Here is a 21,112-nt window from a genome sequence, read left to right as displayed (position 1 = left end):
AAACAGCCGCCATTTTAAAGCAGTAGACTTCTCAGAAAGGCTCTGTTGTAGTGAACCTTCCTAACTAACCTAAGTAACTTTTTATCTAAAATTCTCCTAAATCGTCAAAATCTTGACTTGAATCTGTCTTTAAATGATGAAACAGTTTTCAAACTTTCACATGTCGAAAGTAGACAGAAGGGAACTTAATGCAAAAACGGGGGCAATTTTAACTTTAACGATTGATTCACAACAATAAATGACTTCCAAACATAGCAAAGGTCACTATGTTGTTATTGTTTTTTTTTTTGGTTTTTTTTGGGGTTTTTTTTTTTTTTTTTTTTTTTGGGAAAATTAAAAAAAAAAAAAAACATGAAAGGTAACACCAGTTACTTTGCCAAGTAACTAACTTCTCTTAAATTCAGGTAACTGAGTTACTAACTCGATAACTTTTTGGGAGAAGTAAGTTCTAACTAATTAATTACTTTTTAAAAGTAAAATTAACAACACTGGTCATGAAGATGAAGTCTGCAGAATGAAAAGTGACAAAAGCGGAGATTTTCTCTGCCTATTTGTTGCCTAACACAATTTGCCCGCAACTATTGCTGATCACTTCTCAGAATTAGCAAAAGAAATGTTCCCTGACTCAAAGATTGTATCGGTAAGTTAATTTTATCAATTGACCTTTTTAATTTATAATTGGACACACAAACGAACTACGTTCAAGTCAAACTGAATTGCGAGCTGAAGTGCCATGAAGTGCAGCCATCAAAAGACTTGATTGAAATTGCCAAAAGTCCTCCATACAATTACAACAAAAGTCACTGTTGAATTTTACTAATCATGATGTAGCTGAAGATATTGTTCTTTGAGTGCACCAGGTTATATGGTAAATTCATATTATTTGAAAAATTAAGTTTTATTTTTGTTTCATATTGCATGCTATACAGTATATGATGTTGTAAGATTAGTCACCAATTTGTAAGGGCGTACGTTAGTGATGGGATTTTCGGTGATCCGGTTCATTTGGATCGGCTCAGTGAAAAGAGCCGGCTCTTTTCGGCTCTCAAACGGCTCTTTTAACTTTAGCTTTTCTTTTAAACATTTATGACAAATTTAGCATATATTTTGATAAATGACTTGGTGAAATAAATATTGCACTCAACTGACTGTGAATAGCAACAATTATCAAGCAAAGAAAAGGGTTTTTTACTTATTTTATTGAACATTAAAAAGGCTCCAAGCAATAAACAAGCAACAAAATTAAACTTCAACCAACAACAATCAAACATGCTGCATCATAACAAAAATAGTGACTAGTAACTGCAACAGAAGCAGCGAACAAAACAAACATAAGCTACTCCTTGCTTTATTTTAAATTTGCATTCAAGAACACTAAATACTTCAACTTCGACGGGCTGATCCGGCTCCTTCAATCAGTAATTATTTGTCCAGTCTTTCTCATGGAACCTGCAGATGCATGTGTTGACTTGCATCCTTCATTAAAAAAAAAAAAAAATTCAAATTTCTAAATTAGTCTCAAATTAATGAAATTCTAAGTGTATCAAATGTGACACATTCGGCTATAAGGGGTTAAGTTTGCAGGCACGGCATTCTGCCCTATTGTCATGTGACTTTAACCAATTAAAATGTCTCCAAATGTTATTGCGTTTTCTGCTCATCTTGAAGGCCTACAAACCGCGTTCTTGTGTCGTCCTTTACTATACATACAGACAGACAGACAGACAGAAGGGAAAATGACCGAGCCGGCTCTCGAGGGAGGGTGCCGGCTCTCATCGTTCACTTCAAAGAGCCGGCTCTTTGTACCGGCTAGTTTGCGACCGACACATCACTAGCATACGTCACTATTTATAAGATTGCTAACGGCCTCGGGTTAACAGGTATGGTTTACCCCTAACCTCAACATAGCTACGATTTGACCCGTGACAAAAATGAGTATGACACCCCTGGTTTAACTCATTGGCTGTTATTGACGACGATAATTGTGCAATTCATCGTTCAAACTCAGCCCTGAAAATGGTAACTCTGATTTAAATCTAAAATAACAACTGATTTTTTTGTCATTTCTCTATCAGTGTTGCCTGATCGCAATGTGAGTTCTGGCAAAGGTCTTCTCCGCCGCTCCTCAGCCTCACTCAGCAGCCAATCAAATGCACACGGACAATAAACTGGCCAATCATGGCGAGCAAGGTCACCGGTGACGGACGAGCTCAAATGGCCGCTGTAAACCTGCAAGCCCAGCAGCAGGGAGCCGCCGGTCAGCCGGGCCCCAAGAACCGCCTCGCTTCCGGGGGGCATGGAGGCAACAAGAGTAGCACCGGGTCAAAGGTCGCCGGGCAATTGGCGAGCGGCGCCGGGGGGATGCTCAAAACCAAAAGCAAGCGGGAGAGGAGTGTGTCTGTGGATTCTAATGAACCGAGACAGGCTGCTTCCAAAAGTCAGGAAGCTGATACCAAAGCAGGTGAGACAAATGGGTTCATTTTAATGATCATAATCAGTTTTGGAGCAATCTGTAACCTTCTTACGCGCACTGGTTCTTAGCCATGTTGCAGATATTTTCAAAGAGTCACATTGAGTAAGAATGAGTAGAGATATGCACATTTTGGTGACGATCGGTTGCGGAATCCATAAAATGTGCACTGTCAGTCAATGTAAGTAAATTCATCACGTCGTCACGATAAACCCCCTTAAAAGGATCTACGAATAGAAAGACTTGTAGTTCTTAAAAGATAAACGGTATTATGAGTTGAAGTAATTTGATATGAAAACCCCTTTTGATGTTTTTGTTTTTATACAATTTGTAAAATTAGTTTAATGAGTAGGTCGCCATTGTTGTTGCCGTCGCAGATCGGTGACGTTACATGGTTACGCTGCCGGGCTTGCAAAGTATGATTTTGGCGACATAAACATGTCATCTGTTCAACCCTTTCAATTTGAACCTGAGAGGAACATTAATGAGCATTAAAGCACTGTTGATATTTTGCAAAAGCAAAATGAACAGGAAAGACGGGACAAGACGAGTGTATGACAAAACCGGTGTTCTGCCAAAATGTGCTACACCGGCGAAACGTGCTACAAGAGGTGAATTTGACACCCGAAGACTACCGTGCGCTTTCAGCTCGTTTTGTTTAGAGGCATACAGACAGAACATACTAAAGATGCCTTAAGAAAATGCTTACACGTTGTAATATCAAATAAGGGTGGTTTAAATGCGTATGTAACTAATGTGGTCAACAGATCAACAATCTGCTCTAAAGCTACCACAAGAAAACACAATGCTTAAAAGTATAAGAGGGAACCACATGCAAAAAGTATTTTGAGGCAATGAAAAGGTAATAAAAGACTCGATAAAAACACAACTACTAAGTACTCACCGCTTTTAACCGATGTGTGCATGTGCTGAATTGCAGAACACCGGTAGTGTTCGTCTAGTAACGGTTTACAAACTATGTCATCACCCTGGGCGTCCATTGCACGCATAAAACATGGCGGTGCCCTCCGTAAATCAAAACGTACCAAATATTACGGATTTTTAAATCAATGGCGATATTTTATGTGTTTCTAATAACATATTTTAGTAAAAGAGAACAATTGTGGCTTATTAGGGCCTAGAAGGTTTAAGGTCCAAGGTTCCCTTTAAAGAGACAGACGACATTTACTGTTCATTTTGCTTTTGCTGCTAGTTTTGTGAAATATCTAGAGTGCTGTCATGCTTATTAATGTTCCTCTCGGGTTCAAATTGAAAGGGCTGAACAGATGACATATTTATGTCGATAGAGTCATACTCTGGAAGCTCGGCAGCGGAACCCAGTGACGTCACAGCCCTGCGAAGGCAACAACAATGGCAGCCAACTAGCTGAACTAATTTTACAGATTGTATAAAATAGAGATGCACAATAATATCGGTCACCGATAATTATCGGCCGATAATGGTAATTGTGATGTCACACAGATAATCCAGATAAAACTAAATTCAACCGATAATGCAATCCGATAATTATATACTTGATTTAGCCTCCAAATGTGCGCAATCAACAGTTTTGTCCAATTCTGCTAGTTTTAAGGAGGTGTGTTTTTGCTGTGTAGTAATGTGATATATGTTAGGAATGGCTTACTTTTACAGACATTTTTGTGCAACTTGGGTGTTTACTCTCTACGTAATTGTTGCCGAAAGCTTACCATTACACAATGTCATTGTCATTGCCATTGTTTAGATGTTGGAATTTACCACTTGTTCACATTTGATGCGGAATAAATAGCACAAAATTACATTTTTGCACAGTAACATTTGATCTTTGTATACTTTAAAATTTTACATATTTGAACTGAATTATCGGCGTGACATTATCGGTTATCGGGTGGAAGGGGCAGGAAATTATCGGTTATCAATATCGGTTGAAAAATGTATTATTGTGCATCACTAGTATAAAAACATAAACAGGGGTTTTAATATCAAATTCTTTTCACTCATAATAACGTTTATCTTTTAAGAACACAAGTCTTTCTATCTATGGTTTAAACACCTGAAGCAACTTTCTTTAACTTGGTCATTTTCACTAGATGTTGCAAAATTATTTAAAGGAAGTCGATTTTTGTACTGACATAATTTGACTAACTTATAAGTGCGAGTGTTAAACCCAATGTTATGTCTTGAGATATAGTGGGGCAAATAAGTATTTAGTCAAACACCAATTTTGCAAGTTCTCCGACTTAAAAAGATTAGAGAGGCTTGTAATTGTCAACATGGGTAAACCTCAACCATGAGAGACAGAAAAAAAAGAAAATCACATTGTTTGATTTTTAAAGAATTTATTACCAAATTAGAGTGGAAAATAAGTATTTGGTCACTTACAAACAAGCAAGATTTCTGGCTGTCAAAGAGGTCTAATTACTTCTAACGAGTTCTAACGAGACTCCACTCGTTACCTGTATTAATGGCACCTGTTTTAACTCATTATCGGTATAAAAGACACCTGTCCACAGTAACAAAGGCTACTATCAGTAACACAATGCGCCGCCAGGGGCTCAAATCCTGCACTGCCAGACGTGTCCCCCTGCTGAAGAAAGTACACGTCCAGGCCCGTCTGCGGTTCGCTAGAGAGCATTTGGATGATCCAGAAGAGGACTGGGAGAATGCGTTATGGTCAGATGAAACCAAAATAGAACTTTTTGGTAAAAACACAGGTTCTCGTGTTTGGAGGAGAAAGAATACTGAATTGCATCCAAAGAAACCCATACACACTGTGAAGCATGGGGGTGGAAACATGCTTTGGGGTTGTTTTTCTGCAAAGGGATCAGGACGACTGATCTGTGTAAAGGAAAGAATGAATGGGGCCATGTATCGAGAGATTTTGAGCAAAAATCTCCTTCCATCAGCAAGGGCATTGAAGATTAGACATGGCTGGATCTTTCAGCATGACAATGATCCCAAACACACAGCCAGGGCAACAAAGCAGTCTCCAGATCTCAACCCCTTAGAAAATCTGTGAAGGGAGTTGAAAGTCTGTGTTGCCCAATGACAGCCCCAAAACATCACTGCTCTAGAGGAGATCTGCATGGAGGAATGGGCCAAAATACCAGCAACAGTGTGTGAAAACCTTGTGAAGTTACAGAAAACATTTGGCCAATACTTTTAGTATTGACCAAATACTTATTTTCCACCATGATTTGCAAATATACTTTAAAAATCAAACGATGTGATTTTCTTTTTTTTTTTTTTTTTTTTTTTTTTCACATTCTGTCTCTCATGGTTGAGGTTAACCCATGTTGACAATTACAGGCCTCTCTAATATTTTCAATTGGGAGAACTTGCACAATTAGTGGTTGACTAAATACTTATTTGCCCCACTGTATACTGTAAGTATAAATCGCAGAAATACTTAATGCTAAACACTTACACCTCATATCCTCTTGTTTCAAATGAATGGAAATGCTATTGAGACTTCAGAGGGTTCAGAAACCTTAACTGCTTTTTGTCATAAATTACAGCCCAGAGTGATGCGTTTCATTTCTTTAGCATATTGTAAGATAGACTAATATCTCGCAGTGTATCATTAGAAGACATTATAATATTTTAAAATCCATGCAAAAGTTCACTTCCGTTAGCCTCTCTGTTTCTAAGCTACCTTAAAAAAACCTACAGATGACGAGTCTTAACCTCCTCCGTGACAGGAAGTCAACGTAATATCACTGAAAATGCCCTGACCTTTCAGCGAAGTGGCAGAATTCCCCCCCACCCTTCACTTCCCCAAGGTTTCTGATAGCGGCACTGACGTGTTTTACATGAAAACACCCTTGAGTGTCCTCACTCGCAAGGCTGCGTAGCCTTTTATGTTCCCCCTCGTTGAAAAGATGTGTTTTGTGTACTTATTTTTGAGGTCACATGGAACTGTCTTATGTGTATTAAGTCACTGGCTTCTATTGATGTTATGATCATTATTTGTATGGTGCATTAAGTCATTGGAGTCTATTGATGTTATGATCATTATTTGTATGATGACATATGTGCTTTTGCACAATAAAGGTTGAGAAATACCTACCTCTGCTCTTCAAAAGCACCCGGGAGCTCAAGCAGTGATGAATTAACTAGCGATTTAACCTTCAGTTTATTTCTTTTCTAGTTCTGCCTGGCAACATCTTATTAAAATTGCAAACATTGCTAGTTAAGGACAAATTAGAATGAATAAATAACAGTAATGTATTCTTCTTTCACTTGCATCTTGATTTTGCAGATGAACCAAGAGTTTAGAATTGAAATAAAGGTCAAGCTTGTCTTCAGTTAAGCCTTACATCACTGTGCTGGACAATGCTAGTGACCAAGGCAAACAAATTGGTTCAATGGCTGACTTTATTGTAAAAAGAATCCTGTGGCTCTTGGCAACATAACATTGGCAATCAAACAAGTAATCACTGCGGTTGCACTGGCAGGAGCTCCCTCTGCTGTCCTTTTCATGTACTAATCCTGTTATTTTCACATTTCCCCTTTTTGTTTTACTCTGTGTGTGAATTTGTATGTGCTGAAGAGGGTGTCACGCGCAGTAAGCGTCGATGTGTTCTGGAGAAGAAGCAGCCATACAGTGGAGATGAATGGTGCTCTGGACCCGACACCGAAGACGATGAAGACAAGCCTCGTTTGACCACGCAACGTGAGACCAAATCATTAAAGTTTTTATTTATACTGTTGTGAACAGTTTATTATTCTGTTCTTTGGATGGTAGCACTTAAGTGAAAGACAGCACAAGTACAAAAAGTACAGAAAAAAGCATGATTAACAACATCCATTTTTTTTTTTGTTGGTCCTTTAACTTCTAGTTCTTCCATCACGTAACAACAAATGGATCTAACTTCAAGATGTACTTTATTTTCAGGCGAGCGAGGGCTGTCAGGACCTAGGCAATCTGATAATCCACCTGCAGGGACTGCCACATCTGAGCCTGTAGTGGCTTGTGGACCAGGACCAGTAACTGGACTGAAGCCAGGACCGCCTGCGCCTCAGCCCTCACAGCAGCTGTTGTATGTCTTCACAACCAGTATGGCCAACAGGTAAGCTACACTTTACAGATCTAAAATGCATTTTGAAGCATTAAAATGTAGAATTTGAGATTATACCACTTATTAATACTCATTTTTTGTTTTGTGGTTCAATAGTGCTGCAGAGGCAGTGATGAAAGGGAAGGTGGATTCCATTCTTCAATTCCACCAGCAAAATGTTCCACGAACAAAGTTGGAGCAGGTCAGTCAACAACAAATAAGTGTAATTGTATATGGCGGAAAACACTCAGGTGACTTGAAGTTCCGCTCTGAGATCCCCAATTTGGCCAAATTTCAAAATTGTCCGATATGCGTGTGTGATACATCATTGGAAAGCTTAAAATCTAAATTTTCTAGGGGAAGAAAAATTCTGAACAGGAGGGCATTTAAAAAAAAAAAATTCAACAGCAAAACCCTAACTGGAGGCGAGAGCACACGAGAGCAGAATTACAGACGCCACGACTTGTAACGAGATAATATCGCATACTTAGCTTGTTTCGATCCAAAAACTCCATGAAGCATGTATCACCGAGTGTCAAGACACAGCAATGGCCACAGCCAGATTTTTTGGGGGATTTTATGGGTGAAACATGGTAATATAACAAGGGACGCGATGCAGAAATCGCAGACAAGGAGTGGTCGAGATGTTCTTTTTCATGTATTTACCCTTTCAAACGTTATTTTTCAATTTTTCTTTGTTTGGATCGAATATTTATAATCTAAAACATTGGGGAAAATCCGACAGTAACGAAAAAAATACAGTTAAGCGATAGTTATGAGGTAGATATCGGTGACTTTTTTACAGACGCCAATTTTTTCATTGTGACGTAGTTTGTTTAAAGGTTTAAAATATGCGAGTGAATAATTTTTTAATGTCGTTTTTTGTTTAAACTAAATATTAGACATCAATTAATGATTCTAAGCTAAAAATGACAGACATTTCGAATAATAAATATGATTACTTACCTTCTTTTTATGGCTAGGTTGAAACAAAAGCGGTTGCGCGACGTCTGTAAACAGGGGTTTCCAGGGTAAAACGGACAAATAAAAAATAGTTCAGGGGCTTAATTCGCCATGAATCTGCTATTGCAGCATATAGACATATTGTTCTATCAAACACAACAGTTCTTTTGGCGTAAAATACAGCAGTTTATTTTAAAGAGGGGTGCAAGAGCAGAAACTGCTTTTTCAGTCTTGTCTGTGATTTCCGCCATATCCAATTTTTTAATATCTTTTTGTCATCTGTCTGACCACAACTCATGTAGCATGAGGACCCATTGTATTTGAGGCAATCTGGCGTCTAAACTTTTCTTTTTGTCCCATCTAGGGACATGCACTGCTTAGAACTGGTGAGAAGGTGAACTCCAGCACTTCTCCACCCGCAGGCACACCTAAATCCAAAAGTGGAACCCCTCGACCCAACTCGGCTGGAGGCAGTGTCCCACTCTCTGCGGGAACTCCGATGTCAGCAGGCCGCTCTGATAATGACTCTCCTCAGACCAGACTAAGTGGTCTGTCTGGTTCTAACTCTATTCTCCCCAATAGGCCAGAGGGAGATGGCAAAGGCACACCTTTAGGCTCAGTCTCAGGAGCTGTACACGATGAGGGTCTTCCCGTTCCTAGTCTTTCCCCATCAGGGAGTCCTTCCCTCTTGTCCGTGCATTTACAGGGTGACACAAGAAACAGAAGTGGCCCTGAAAATGTAGGCGGTCTTTCTAAGGAGCAGCTTGAACACAGGGAACGTTCATTGCAGACTCTGAGAGACATCGAGAGGCGATTTCTAGGCACTGGTGAAAGACCTCATAGTGACACGGGAGGCTCCAACAATAACCTTACGAATAATGCTTCCAATGAGATTAACAACAGCAGTAGTGAGCGAGGCGCTATTCTTGAGGACAATAACGGTACGAACACTGGGGATTGCGGTAGCATGGCACTGTCGGCCTTGGCCTCACTGGGAAACGTAAAGAAATTTGAAGAACCACTGCAGTCCATAATGTCTCAAACGCAATTGCTCAGCACTGCTACCCACAGCCCGGAAATAGACCATCACCATAATCTACAGCAGCACTCTCATCATCAGATATCCTCACCTGGTTTAGACATGGGCCCCTTACTTGGACCGGAAGGGCTTAATCAAGAACAAATTGCGTGGCGGAAACTACAAGAGGAGTACTACCAGGAGAAGAGGAGGCAACAAGAAATGCAAAGTCCCCAGAACTTGAGGATGATGACTGAAATGGGCTTGCATGGAGGTCCCATGATAATAAGGGGACCACCTCCCCCATATCATAGCAAGCCTGGAGATCAACAATGGGCTTCTCGAAACATGATGGGAGGAAGAATGGCCGAAAACGTACGAATGGCAAGTATGCATCAAGAAGGACCTGGGCGCCCAAGGTTCCTAGCACAGATGCAGAGAGGGACACCAGGTGGAGAAGGGTTTCCTGTTAGTCCAGGGGGGCTTTTATCTGTCGATGGTCTAGGACCTCAAAGGCCTACAAGGCCAGAGATTTGGCTTGATAATATGCCAAACAACATGGATGGCGGAGGTCAATTCCATGGCTGCTACCCTCCACAGCACTTGCAGGATGAGCCAGAGCATTTATTAACCCGTGAGGAATTGTTTCGGATAACAGAGAAGCGACAAATGCAGGGGCTTCCACGGTTTGAACTGGACCGGATTATTGCACAGAGGCAACATGGCAATATGGGCTCGAGAATCATGGAAAATCCAGGGGGACCAGACTTCTCCAATTTGATAATGGGGAGAGGTCCACCTTCAGATCAAGGGGATCCTTTGGACTTTCCTAGTTCACGGGACATGATGAGTTCTCCTGGAGGTGGGCCTCAGATCAGAGATTTATTGGACTCTCCCCTCGGAAGCAACCTTACTGTAAACATGAACCCACAGATGAATCTTCAACAGCAACATTTGACTCTGTCACAAAAGCTCAGAAGGGGCCAAGAAAGAGCGGGACCTTTTGGTGAGTTTATCAGTCCTGGAGAAATGGCAAGAATACGAGCGTCGCAAAATGAGAGAAGAAATATGGCAATGGTCTCAGGACCTGATGGACCATTTCGTTTTCCGACACAAGGCCCTTTCTCCAGTGGTGAAGGTCCATATCCTCAGCAGCCCCCTGAGCTGTACGGGCCTGAGCCGGAAAGCCGAAATCCATTGGGAAGTACGTCACGTCTCAGTCATATGCCAATCACTGCAGACCTCAGAGCAGGAGGTTCTGGTCCCCGGCATTCTAGCGACCTATCTGTTAATATTCACCCTCTGGCTTCTCCTACGGTCCAGCATCCTCACCATCTTAGTTCTCCATCCTTTCAACGAGATGCATCAACTCACCTTCCATCACCGTCTGCTCCAGGACAGAAGTCTCCTTCAATTATTGTCCCTCCAGGTCCTCACCCTGCTTTTCCCCCTGCTTCTGGTGCAGGAACACCTTGTTCTTCTTCCATCAAATCACCCCAAATAATGGGGCCTTCTAACCATGACTTGCACTCCCCTTCCAACTCACCTGGACGGCTGAAGTCCCCAACTGTGGCTATGGGCTCTCCTACGTGGATTTCTCCGAAAACGGATCCTTCAAGTCCAGGTGGACTTACCGGTGTGGGGGCTTCAGGTAATGGAGGAACACACCCTGAAACAGGTACTCTTTCAGATGCAATCTGATTGCATAATTTATCCTGATAGTTTTGGTGACATTTACATATTTTTGCAGGTCGATCACTACCCGCTAGAAGTTCCAACTCCACCCCAAATAGCCAACCAGGCTCGATGAATCCTAGTATGACATTCACATCTTCGCCCAATGCCCCACAAACACAGAATCCTTTGTCGCTGATCATGTCTCAGATGTCCAAGTATGCTCTGCCCAGCGCCACTCCCCTTTACCACGATGCAATCAAAACAATTGCGACTTCTGACGACGAGATGATGCCCGATCGACCTCTTCTGCCTGGTGTCAGCATTGGAGGTATTAGGGCTGCAGCTATTGATTATTTTAGTAGTCGATTACTCGATGAACTAGTTAGTTTGAATAATGGAGTAATCGGTTAAAGAACGTGAAAAATTAAAATTCCTGAGCTGAGCCTCAAACGGTATTGAAAATAAATAAATGAGGATCTATGTCCAACAAAAGAACAAATGGCTAACTTACATAGCAAAAGTCCGCTAGCTTAAATACTATAAAATGCTAACGTTTTTTTTCTAATGCTCTTAATCAATGGTTCAAATGACTCATATTCCCACAAAAAAAACAGCTAAATATATATATAAACTAAATTACGAATGCATTAAAAAAACATTAGCCCAAACAAAAACTAAGCTTATGTTGGTCTTAACAGGGAGCAGTTGGATTCAGGCTTGTGAAATGAGGCAGACCAGAGGGCAATGTATCCACCCTAATCAAAAAACTACCGTAATTTCCCGAGTATAACGCACACTTTTTTCCCCTCAAAATAAACTTGTAAAATCATGGTGCGCATTATAAACGGGTACAGGGATGGAGACAAAAAATAAATAAATATATATATGTATAAAGTCCGATTTTTTTAATTGACACTGCCATGTTGCCGACCATTACGGTACGTGACGTCACCATTTTGTTTTGGTCGAGGCGAGCTAGGGAAGGAGGCGGAGTATGTGCGCCTTGAAAGGTGGAAAAGCGCTATATAAGTATAACACCATTTAACACCATCAAACAACGGAGCTAATCCGTGTTGCTTTATTGACATTCAGGCTGCAACAAAATATGGTAGCAATGTCTGTCTCACATGCAACCTGCGGAATATAACTATCTTTCCGGCTGTTCCCTCAACAAAATACCTCCCCCGGGAACTATACAACGTGCCAACATACGTTCCGCCGGTGAATTTTGTTATAACTCGCTACACGGTAATACTTCACTCTGATAGGTCGAATGATTTCGTCTGTGTTAAATTCAGCTTTTTTCTCTCTTCATAAAGCACAGAATTTAGTTTCTTGAACTCATTTGAGTCAACGTTTATTGACGCTCCACAACTCGGACCGTAAAAAACGTAACACAACTATATCTGTCTCTCGGGAAACTCAAATCCAAATAATAATAGTTCCTATTGTTACATTCTTGTCAACAGCGATGCGCTCTTCTGATTTCCGACCTAAATCACCACCTTTATTTTACTGTATCAATCCATGGAAGAAACATTTATTCATCACGATGAAACGAGCAAGTTATACAGCAGCCTTTAAAAGAAAAGTCACATCTGTTTTGTTTTCTCCTGGATTCTGGTAAGTTGAAGAAGTTGTCAGCTCATATTATTACCGTACATATTGTCAGTTTACGGTAATGTTTTAAACTACCGATGTGCTATGCTTGTGCTGTGTTTCACCAGTCAGTAAAATGACATTTCTGTATCTGTACTAAAGATGCACCGATACCGATACTAGTATCGGCAGGGGGCGCCGATCCGGCCCGAAATGGTGGTATCTGTATCGGCGAGTACAAACAAAGACGACGCCGATACCATTTACCGGTCCATTATTGTAACATTTGACCGCAGCCTTTTTTTTCTCCTCCTGGCGCTCACTACACTCTGTCTCTGTGTTGTGTGATGACACGTGAACACCAAGCAGCTATCGCTATTGGCCTGCTCCAGACCAATGAGAACGGGCCAATAGCCACTCCTGACCAATGACAAGGCCGCTTGGCGCTGACATGGCGGCGGTCGGGAAATATTTCAAAATAGAAATCCCGTCAATTAAAATCAATGGCTGCATGCAAGATTTGCGGCCTGAAAGTTTCGAGATGTGGAGTTAAATCAGCCAGTTTCAATACCTCGAACCTGATAAAACATTTGAAGATGAAACGTGAACGAACACAACGAGTTTGTGCCTGCAAGAGCAGGACTTCTCTGCAGATGAAGGGCGCTGGACTGGAGCAACAATCTCTGGTCAGTTCATAACGTCTACTTTACTTTTATTGTCTTTTACTGAAAGAAATGCTGCATTAATTTGGGAACTGTTTCCAAAGTAGGGTTGCCACCTTTCAGAAATAGAAATTAGGGACTCCCCCTCTCCCGAAAAAAGGAGGCTAAGAGAGACGGGATGCTGTGGTCAATTATTATTACTTATTATAATTGTTAGCGTCCGCAAATGCGGAAACAAGGTTGGACCTCGAAGCGGACAACAAGCGGGGGATATGTACAAGGGTTTAATTGCAAACAAAAAATTACACGCGATCGCGGGATAGTAGAAATAACAAAAGGAGTCCGTGACAGTAGGTCGACGAAGCTCAATACTACAAACTCGAAGGTTAACTAAGACGATAGGCAGCGAGCCAAAAAGCCAAAATAAAAACACTCAAATACCTGCACAGGGTAGAGGTTACAAACGAGTGCAGCACACTAACAGAAAAAACCCAATGCAGGGGCGTAACAAGCAAATGTAGCGAGACTATAGTGCGAGATGTCAAATGGCGATCAGCAAAGCAAATATCTCAGCAGCCTTCTCGGAGCTCACCCGTGCTTAAATGATGCGTTGATGAGCCTGCATTGGATTCAGGTGCGACGTCAGGAACGCCCCCACGAACAGCCCAGCAACAAAACACAATCTAACCAGCAGCAGAATGTGACAATAATTTCATGAAAGTTGCACTGTTTGGCCTTTGAGAGGTTTAAAAAAAGTTTACTCAGTTCATTCAGTTTATTATTATGAACTTATTTTTACTTTCTTACTGTTGGGCTAGTATTATACTTTGTACTAGTTTTTTTCCTATTTTGCAAAGGTAAGCAACAGCCTGACAAAGCCTTGATAGCAATGATTTCACATCCAATTATGTAGCTCTTTGGGGGAGAAAAAAAAAAATTATATATATATATATATAAACAGGGTGGTATCGGTATGGTATCGGTATCGGCCGATATTGCACAGCCAGGTATCGGTATCGGGGCCAAAAAATGGTATCGGTGCAACACTAATCTGTACACAAGCTCTGCTTTCTTGTATTCTTCTATTTATTGGTGCTAAAATTAGGGTGCGCGTATAAACGGGTTCAATAATGTTCCCTAGATTTTACAAGTAAATTTGTGGTGCGCGTTATACACGGGTGCGCCTTATATTCGGGAAATTACGGTAAATGTAAACACTTTCAAAATCAACCATTACAACGTCACTTTAATTAAATGAATACTTGAAGCAACGAAATTCGAATATTTTTTTCTAATCGAATACTCGAGTTAATCGATTAATTGTTTCAGCACTAGATCCCATTTCAACAGTCAAACTAAGAATATCAAACCTACCCCAAAAAAAAAAAAGGGGGGGGGGGGGGGGGATCACAAAACTGTAGACCTAAGCCAACACATGTCCAGATCTTGGATTTGGTTTAGGATTAAATTTTTATCGAACTATTAGGGGTGTAACGGTACACAAAAATCTCGGTTCGGTACGTACCTCGGTTTTGAGCTCATGGTTCGGTTCATTTTCGGTACAGTAAGAAAACAATGCAAAATATAAATGTGTTAGTTGTTTATTACACACTTTTGTGCTTTCAACAATGGGAACATTTGCCTATACAAAGCTAGAATTCATTTGCCTATACAAAGCTAGAATTCTGCTCAAAAAGTAGCGGGTATTTAAAAATAATAATCCAACAACAATTTGCCTTTCAGACGTCAAAAAAGAAGTCCTGTGCTAAAGAGAAAAGCAGTCCCAATAACATTTTAACATGAATTTTACAAATGAAATGCCTCAATGAATCATTTTTTTTTTCTTATGAACGGTTTTCAAAAGCTTTATTGGTGGATTTTCTCAAGTTAAAGCGCCACGCAGAAATTAATAATTGTGCAAGAAGGATCTGTTTATTATTCATATTATTTAATTACAGGTGTTTTAGCTCATTTCAATTTATTTTATTTAAATGGGCTACTATTTATTTTATGATGTGATTATATTTTACAAATGTGAGGTAGTATTCATTTATATTGTATATTTTATGTTGTATAACATTAGTTCCTACTTGTTTTGTTGTGGTAGAAGGGTTTTGTATTGAAAACGGGGCCCTGTTGGTTATTATTATAGCAGAGAAGACAGCAGTAAATCAACAAAGACAAGTCAACTGTGCCCCGATCTACCACCCAAGAGATCTGATGGACTCAAAAAGTGGGTTACGATTGCATATTAGTTTGAAAATCGACCGGATCCACCGTATTTTTACACGAGTGACTTCCGGTCTGCCCGATACTAGCTACCGGTAGTAGTGTTGACGCAGTAGGGTCGCATCTCACGTCAAATAATAAACTCTTCCGTTCTTTTCTTGTGCGTCGTGTTGAGCCGCTTCTGGGACGCGTTTAACACACGGTTGACTTTAGCGTTTCACTGCATTCTCGCGGCGGCCACGTTGTCGCGCCGTTGAAGTTTCTGTCCTACCGTGTTGGTCCTCATTATAGTAGAGAAGACGGAGTAAATACTATCTACACATAGAAACTGTAACTCACAGCCTTGAAAAGTAAGGGTTACATTACGTCAGAAATTCGTTCGGTACCCCTCCGTTTCGAACTGAGCACCCCCGAACCGAAACAGTTCAATACAAATACATGTACCGTTACACCCTTACAAACTATTCTTTCAACTGTTAACCTACCAAATTTGTTATGCCAACAGGAAACATTGGGAACCCTCCGACATCCCAGGGCCTGGTCTCACAGAGTTCCATCGCTGCCCAGAGTGATTCCCAAAGCCCCGTGGGAATCCCAAGCCAAGGTCAGCAGCAACTATCCCATGATGCCTCGGAACCTGTGCTGTCTTCCCCAAACCCAATGGGCCTTCCTCTCATGACTTCCACCATGATGGGAGGAGGAAATGATGACCTCGGTCCTTGCAATATTTCACCAATGTCTCAAAACCAGATGGCGGTTTTTCCCCGCATGCAGCCTTCGTCTCACAGCCGTATGCGATCTCCCATTGGCAGAATATCTCAAAACTTTTCTCAGTCCAGCGAAGACATTCTTTCTCCTCAGCACCTCAACTTGCTAGGTAAAGACCCACACCAACGCCACCCTCATCCCTCAGAGACCTTACCGCCTCTTACCATGGGAGACGGCCCAGATCTGAGTGAAGTCATACGACCTACTCACTCTGGGATCCCTGAGTTCGACCTGTCTCGCATCATTCCCTCTGATAAACCCAGCAGCACCCTCCAGTATTTCCCTAAGAGTGAACCGCACCAGAATCCAAACCAGGGGCCGCAACCCCAGCAGCTCCTTAAACACTTAACTTCCTCCGGTCCTCCTCACATGTCATCATCCAACCCCCACTTGGCCAATTTGCAGAATATGCTGCCAGAGCAGCAGCTGCCTCCTCACCAGGGTCATGGCGGACTCGGACAAAATATGGCTGTCCTCCAAGGAAATACCAGGGGGATGGTGTCCAGTGCAGGCATGGGTGCTATGTGCCGTGGTGGACACATGTTTGGAAGGACAGGCATGGTTCCCCAACAACAGCAAGTCATGATGGCAAACAGCCTTCTCCACCATCCTGCCAGCCCATATACAGGAATGATGTCACCTCAGCAGCACCAGCACAATTTAATGGCGCGGCAAAATGCGATGATGATGCAGGCCAAGCAACGCAACATGCCCATCCCGGGAGACCCCTTTAGCACCCAGGGTGCTTTAATGTCCCCTCAGGGTCCCATGATGGCCCCATCCCACACGCAGACTGGAATGATGGGACCGCAGTCTCTCAGACAGCGGGGTATGTCTCTGGACAGCCCCATTGGGTACGGTCCTGGCGGTATGACCAACATGCCTTTTTGATCCACCTAAGCGTCGACGTTATAATTGTACTTAGTGTATCATTTGTTCTTTACGGTTACATTTAAAAAAAAAAAAACAATCAGTCACTGTTTTTTATTTGACAATGAAAAGATCAAATTATGCACGGATTGGCGTGACCACTTTTTTTTTTTTTTTTAGTAACGTCTGTTTTTGGGAGAAGAAAACTTAGGAACATCAGTAACAAGCTTCCTGTGGTGGACTGCTACTTTATACTTGTACATTGAAATATTTAAGAGCCTTGTAAAATGGTCCGAGATTAAAAATCTGCAGCGCTTTTCTAGAAAAAAAAAATACTTTATGTACATTTCTGAGATTTGCTTGTTTGTTGGGAATCATTTGGCAGATAAGAGTGCCTCGAATTTGTAATTTTTGTCTCTATTTCTTCAACTACCAAAAACTGCTGCGCAAAGGAGTTATATATATATATATATATGAAAAAAATAATATATACCTGCTGTATATAAAATGCAATTTGTGATTGTTTGCACTCATGTTCTGTACAACTGTGTTTTAATATGTCTAAAAGAAAAGAATGGTCAGAATCTTTGGTGGGTTTTACATGGAACGGTGGTTGTTGTTTGAGGAACTCAGACGGGACACATTTGCAGTCAAATAAATGAAAGCCTTAAATAATTCTTGGTGTGAAGACTCATCCAAACAGTGCTCCCCTTGAAATATTTGTAAATCTTCAAAACTGAATGACCTCCCCCCACAAGTTTATATTTTCAAATTTGTGCACGCTAGGGTACAAACTACCGTCCATAACAACCAACATTATTATTTGTTTAAGCTTTCTTTTAAACAATAAAACTCCCAAGTACAAACCTCTGCCTAAGCTGCGGAATTTAAAGCATCACCATATTTCAGACATCTGACCTTTGACCAGGGGTGAAAGTGGTTACAATATCTTGCCGGAACCCCCCGACGTGAAGTTCGCCACGGAGCCAGAAATTGGGGGGTCAAAACTACTGAAATGCAAAGAAAACTGGTTTGGTAAGTTATTTCTATAACACAAACAAAAACTGATTTTCATTCAAAATTGTATTTTTTCAATGATTTGCAAAATAAAAGTTAAAAACAGCTATAACCCCAACCTCCATCTCCTAATTTGTATTTTCCCTCATTTCCACATATACTAAATGCCAAATCTCAATTTTAACTACGTACTTAAGAACATAGGATGTATATTAAAATTTAAGATAAATGTAAACATTTACTTTTTGTTGGTTTTTAATAATAAAGATACAAGTAACATACATTCACAAAAATAAGTAAAAATGACTTAAGATCGCGCAAACATTGACTTTTTTAAATAATAAATCAATCAGTAGCCTAACATAAATGAACAAATAATAAGTCCAAAGTGCACATTGACAGCTAAGATGTTCTGAACCTCCCTATCAGAGCAAATAAAACTAAATATGATAAATAAGCCACCTTAACTCTTTCCTTGCTTTTAAAGATTTGATCAGTTTTCTGTTGCATTGCCCTTTTTTTTGCTATATCAGAAAACATGCACATTTGAACCAATCAGAGCTAACTATCTCTGGTGATCACATGTCAGTATGTCAGCCAATTGAACGGATAAATGAGTCCATGCGTTTTGCTTTTCTGCGTGCATTCGCACATTGACGTGACTCGTCATCGTCAGACTCAGATTACTGCAGCAGCTGGGGAAACCTCCATGCTGTCAGTGGAATAAAATAAATAGTAAATATCGGTGGAAACGGATTACGCTGCACAAGCACTTTTTTGTGCTTGTTAAAGAAGTTACAGCTCTATGAGAGCCACAAATCTTGGTTGTTTGTAGGTGACCAAATACTTATTTCCCACCATAATTTGCAAATAAATTCTTTAAAAATCAGACGAAATGATTTTCTGGATTTTTTTCCCCTCATTCTCTCATAGCTGAGGTATATCTATGATATTTACTGGCCTCTCTCATCTTTTTAAATAGCTGAACTTGCACAATTGGTGGCTGACAATACTTTTTTGCCCCACTGTGTGTGTGTATATTAGTGTACTCAAAACAGAATGAAGGATTATCAAACTTGCAGGATGTTTATAATAAGAAATAGGTGATTCAATTTTGGGGTAATGAAGTTAAGAGGCTCCTCTGTCCTCCACTGTCCTGTATTATTGGCACGTGTTTGAACTCGTACTCAGGATTTAAAAAAAAAAAAAAAAAAAAAAAAAAAAAAAAAAAACACCTGTCCACAACCTCAAAGAGTCACACTCCAAACTCGACTATGGCCAAGCCCAAAAAGCTGTCAAAGGACACACCAGAAACAAAATTGTAGACCAGAACCTCACCGGGATGACTTGATCTGCAATAGGTAAGCAGTTTGGTGTGAAGAAAGCAAGTATGGAAGCAATTATTAGAAAATGGAAAACATACAACCACTGATAATCTCCCTCGATCTGGGGCTCCATGCAAAATCTCACCCTGTACAGTCAAAAGGATCACACGAACAGTGATCAAAAATCCCAGAACCAGACGGAGGGACCTCGTGAATGACCTGGGGAGAGCTGGGACCAAAGTAACTAAGGCTACTGTCTGTAACACACCCTGCCATCAGGGACTCAAATCCTGCTGTGGCAGACGTGTCCACCCTACTTATCCAGTACACGTCCAGGCCCATCTGAAGTTTGCTACAGAGCATTTGGATGATCCAGAAGAAGACTGGGAGAATGTCAGATGGGCGGGAAAAAAACAGAACCCTTTGGTAGAAACCAACTTTTTGTGTTTGAATGCGAAAGAATTGTATCCAAATAACACCATACCTACTGTGAAGCATGGGGGTGGAAATTTCATGCTTCACAGCAATTTTTCCTGTAAAGTAGGGGTCCCCAAACTACGGCCCACGGACCATATACGGCATCCTCCACATTTGGTCCGGCCCCCTGAACAATACCAGAGAGCATTTTGATTTTTTTTTTTTTTTTTCCCAATAGTGTTATTTATTTCCTGGCTTTTTTCTGTGAAGAACCCAGAGAGGGTTATTTGGTCATTATCTATTTAATTAATAGTGTTAATATTATATTATTTATATATTATACTATATTATTTTTATTTTATTTACTTTTGTTCCGTGAAGATTCCGGAAAGGGTTATTTGATTGTGGCTTTCTGAAAAACAATAAATTTTTACATTTAAAGTTATGTGGCCCTCACAGGAAAAGGTTTGGGGACCCCTGCTGTAAAGGGATGAGGAGACCTGATTCGTGTAAAAGAAAGGATGACCGTATTTTATGGACTATAAGTCACACCTGAGTATAAGTCGCACCAGCCAAAAAATGCGCAATGAAAATTAAAAAAACATACTTTAAGTTGCACTGGAGTATAAGTCGCATTTTGGGGGGAAATTTATTTGACGGAATCCAGCACCAAGAACAGACCTGTCACCTTAAAAGGCAATTTAAAATACAATAGAGAACAACAGGCTGAATAGGTGTACGGTATGCTAACATTACATAACGCTAGAAGTTAGATCGGGCCTAAAAAAAATCCAGCCCGACCCGACCGGCCTGCCGATAAGTTAACCTGATTTGCAGGCCCGAGCCCGAATTTTAAGGTCACTTCCTTGTTAACTCATTGGCTGCCATTGACACAACTAGACGTGCAATCCATTTTGACATGGAGGGACGTTCAAAGATGAACAGCTAGTCCTTCCAGTTCAAATCAATTGGAGGTCTTCCGTTGTCAAAGGCGGGCAACAAGTTAATTTTGGGTCACTTTATTAAATTTAGGGTAC

At 40.8% G+C, this 21,112-nt stretch overlaps 1 protein-coding gene across 1 annotated transcript; it reads left to right on the top strand.

Moving 5' to 3' along the window:
* The first annotated feature begins 2,150 nt into the window (after window positions 1–2,150).
* Window positions 2,151–17,785, top strand: LOC130917317 (B-cell CLL/lymphoma 9-like protein). Its single transcript, XM_057838588.1, is given in 9 exon segments — window positions 2,151–2,189; window positions 2,191–2,461; window positions 7,023–7,145; window positions 7,368–7,542; window positions 7,648–7,732; window positions 8,858–8,994; window positions 9,076–11,189; window positions 11,262–11,516; window positions 16,184–17,785. Coding segments are annotated over 9 exon segments (4,353 nt in total). The 3' UTR covers window positions 17,338–17,785.
* Window positions 17,786–21,112: the final 3,327 nt, after the last annotated feature.

This window comes from Corythoichthys intestinalis, chromosome 6 (genome assembly GCF_030265065.1).
Source record: "Corythoichthys intestinalis isolate RoL2023-P3 chromosome 6, ASM3026506v1, whole genome shotgun sequence".
Taxonomy (NCBI): Eukaryota; Metazoa; Chordata; class Actinopteri; order Syngnathiformes; family Syngnathidae; genus Corythoichthys; species Corythoichthys intestinalis.
Note: the sequence above shows the minus strand (reverse complement) of the source record. Positions and strands in the feature narration are given on the sequence as shown.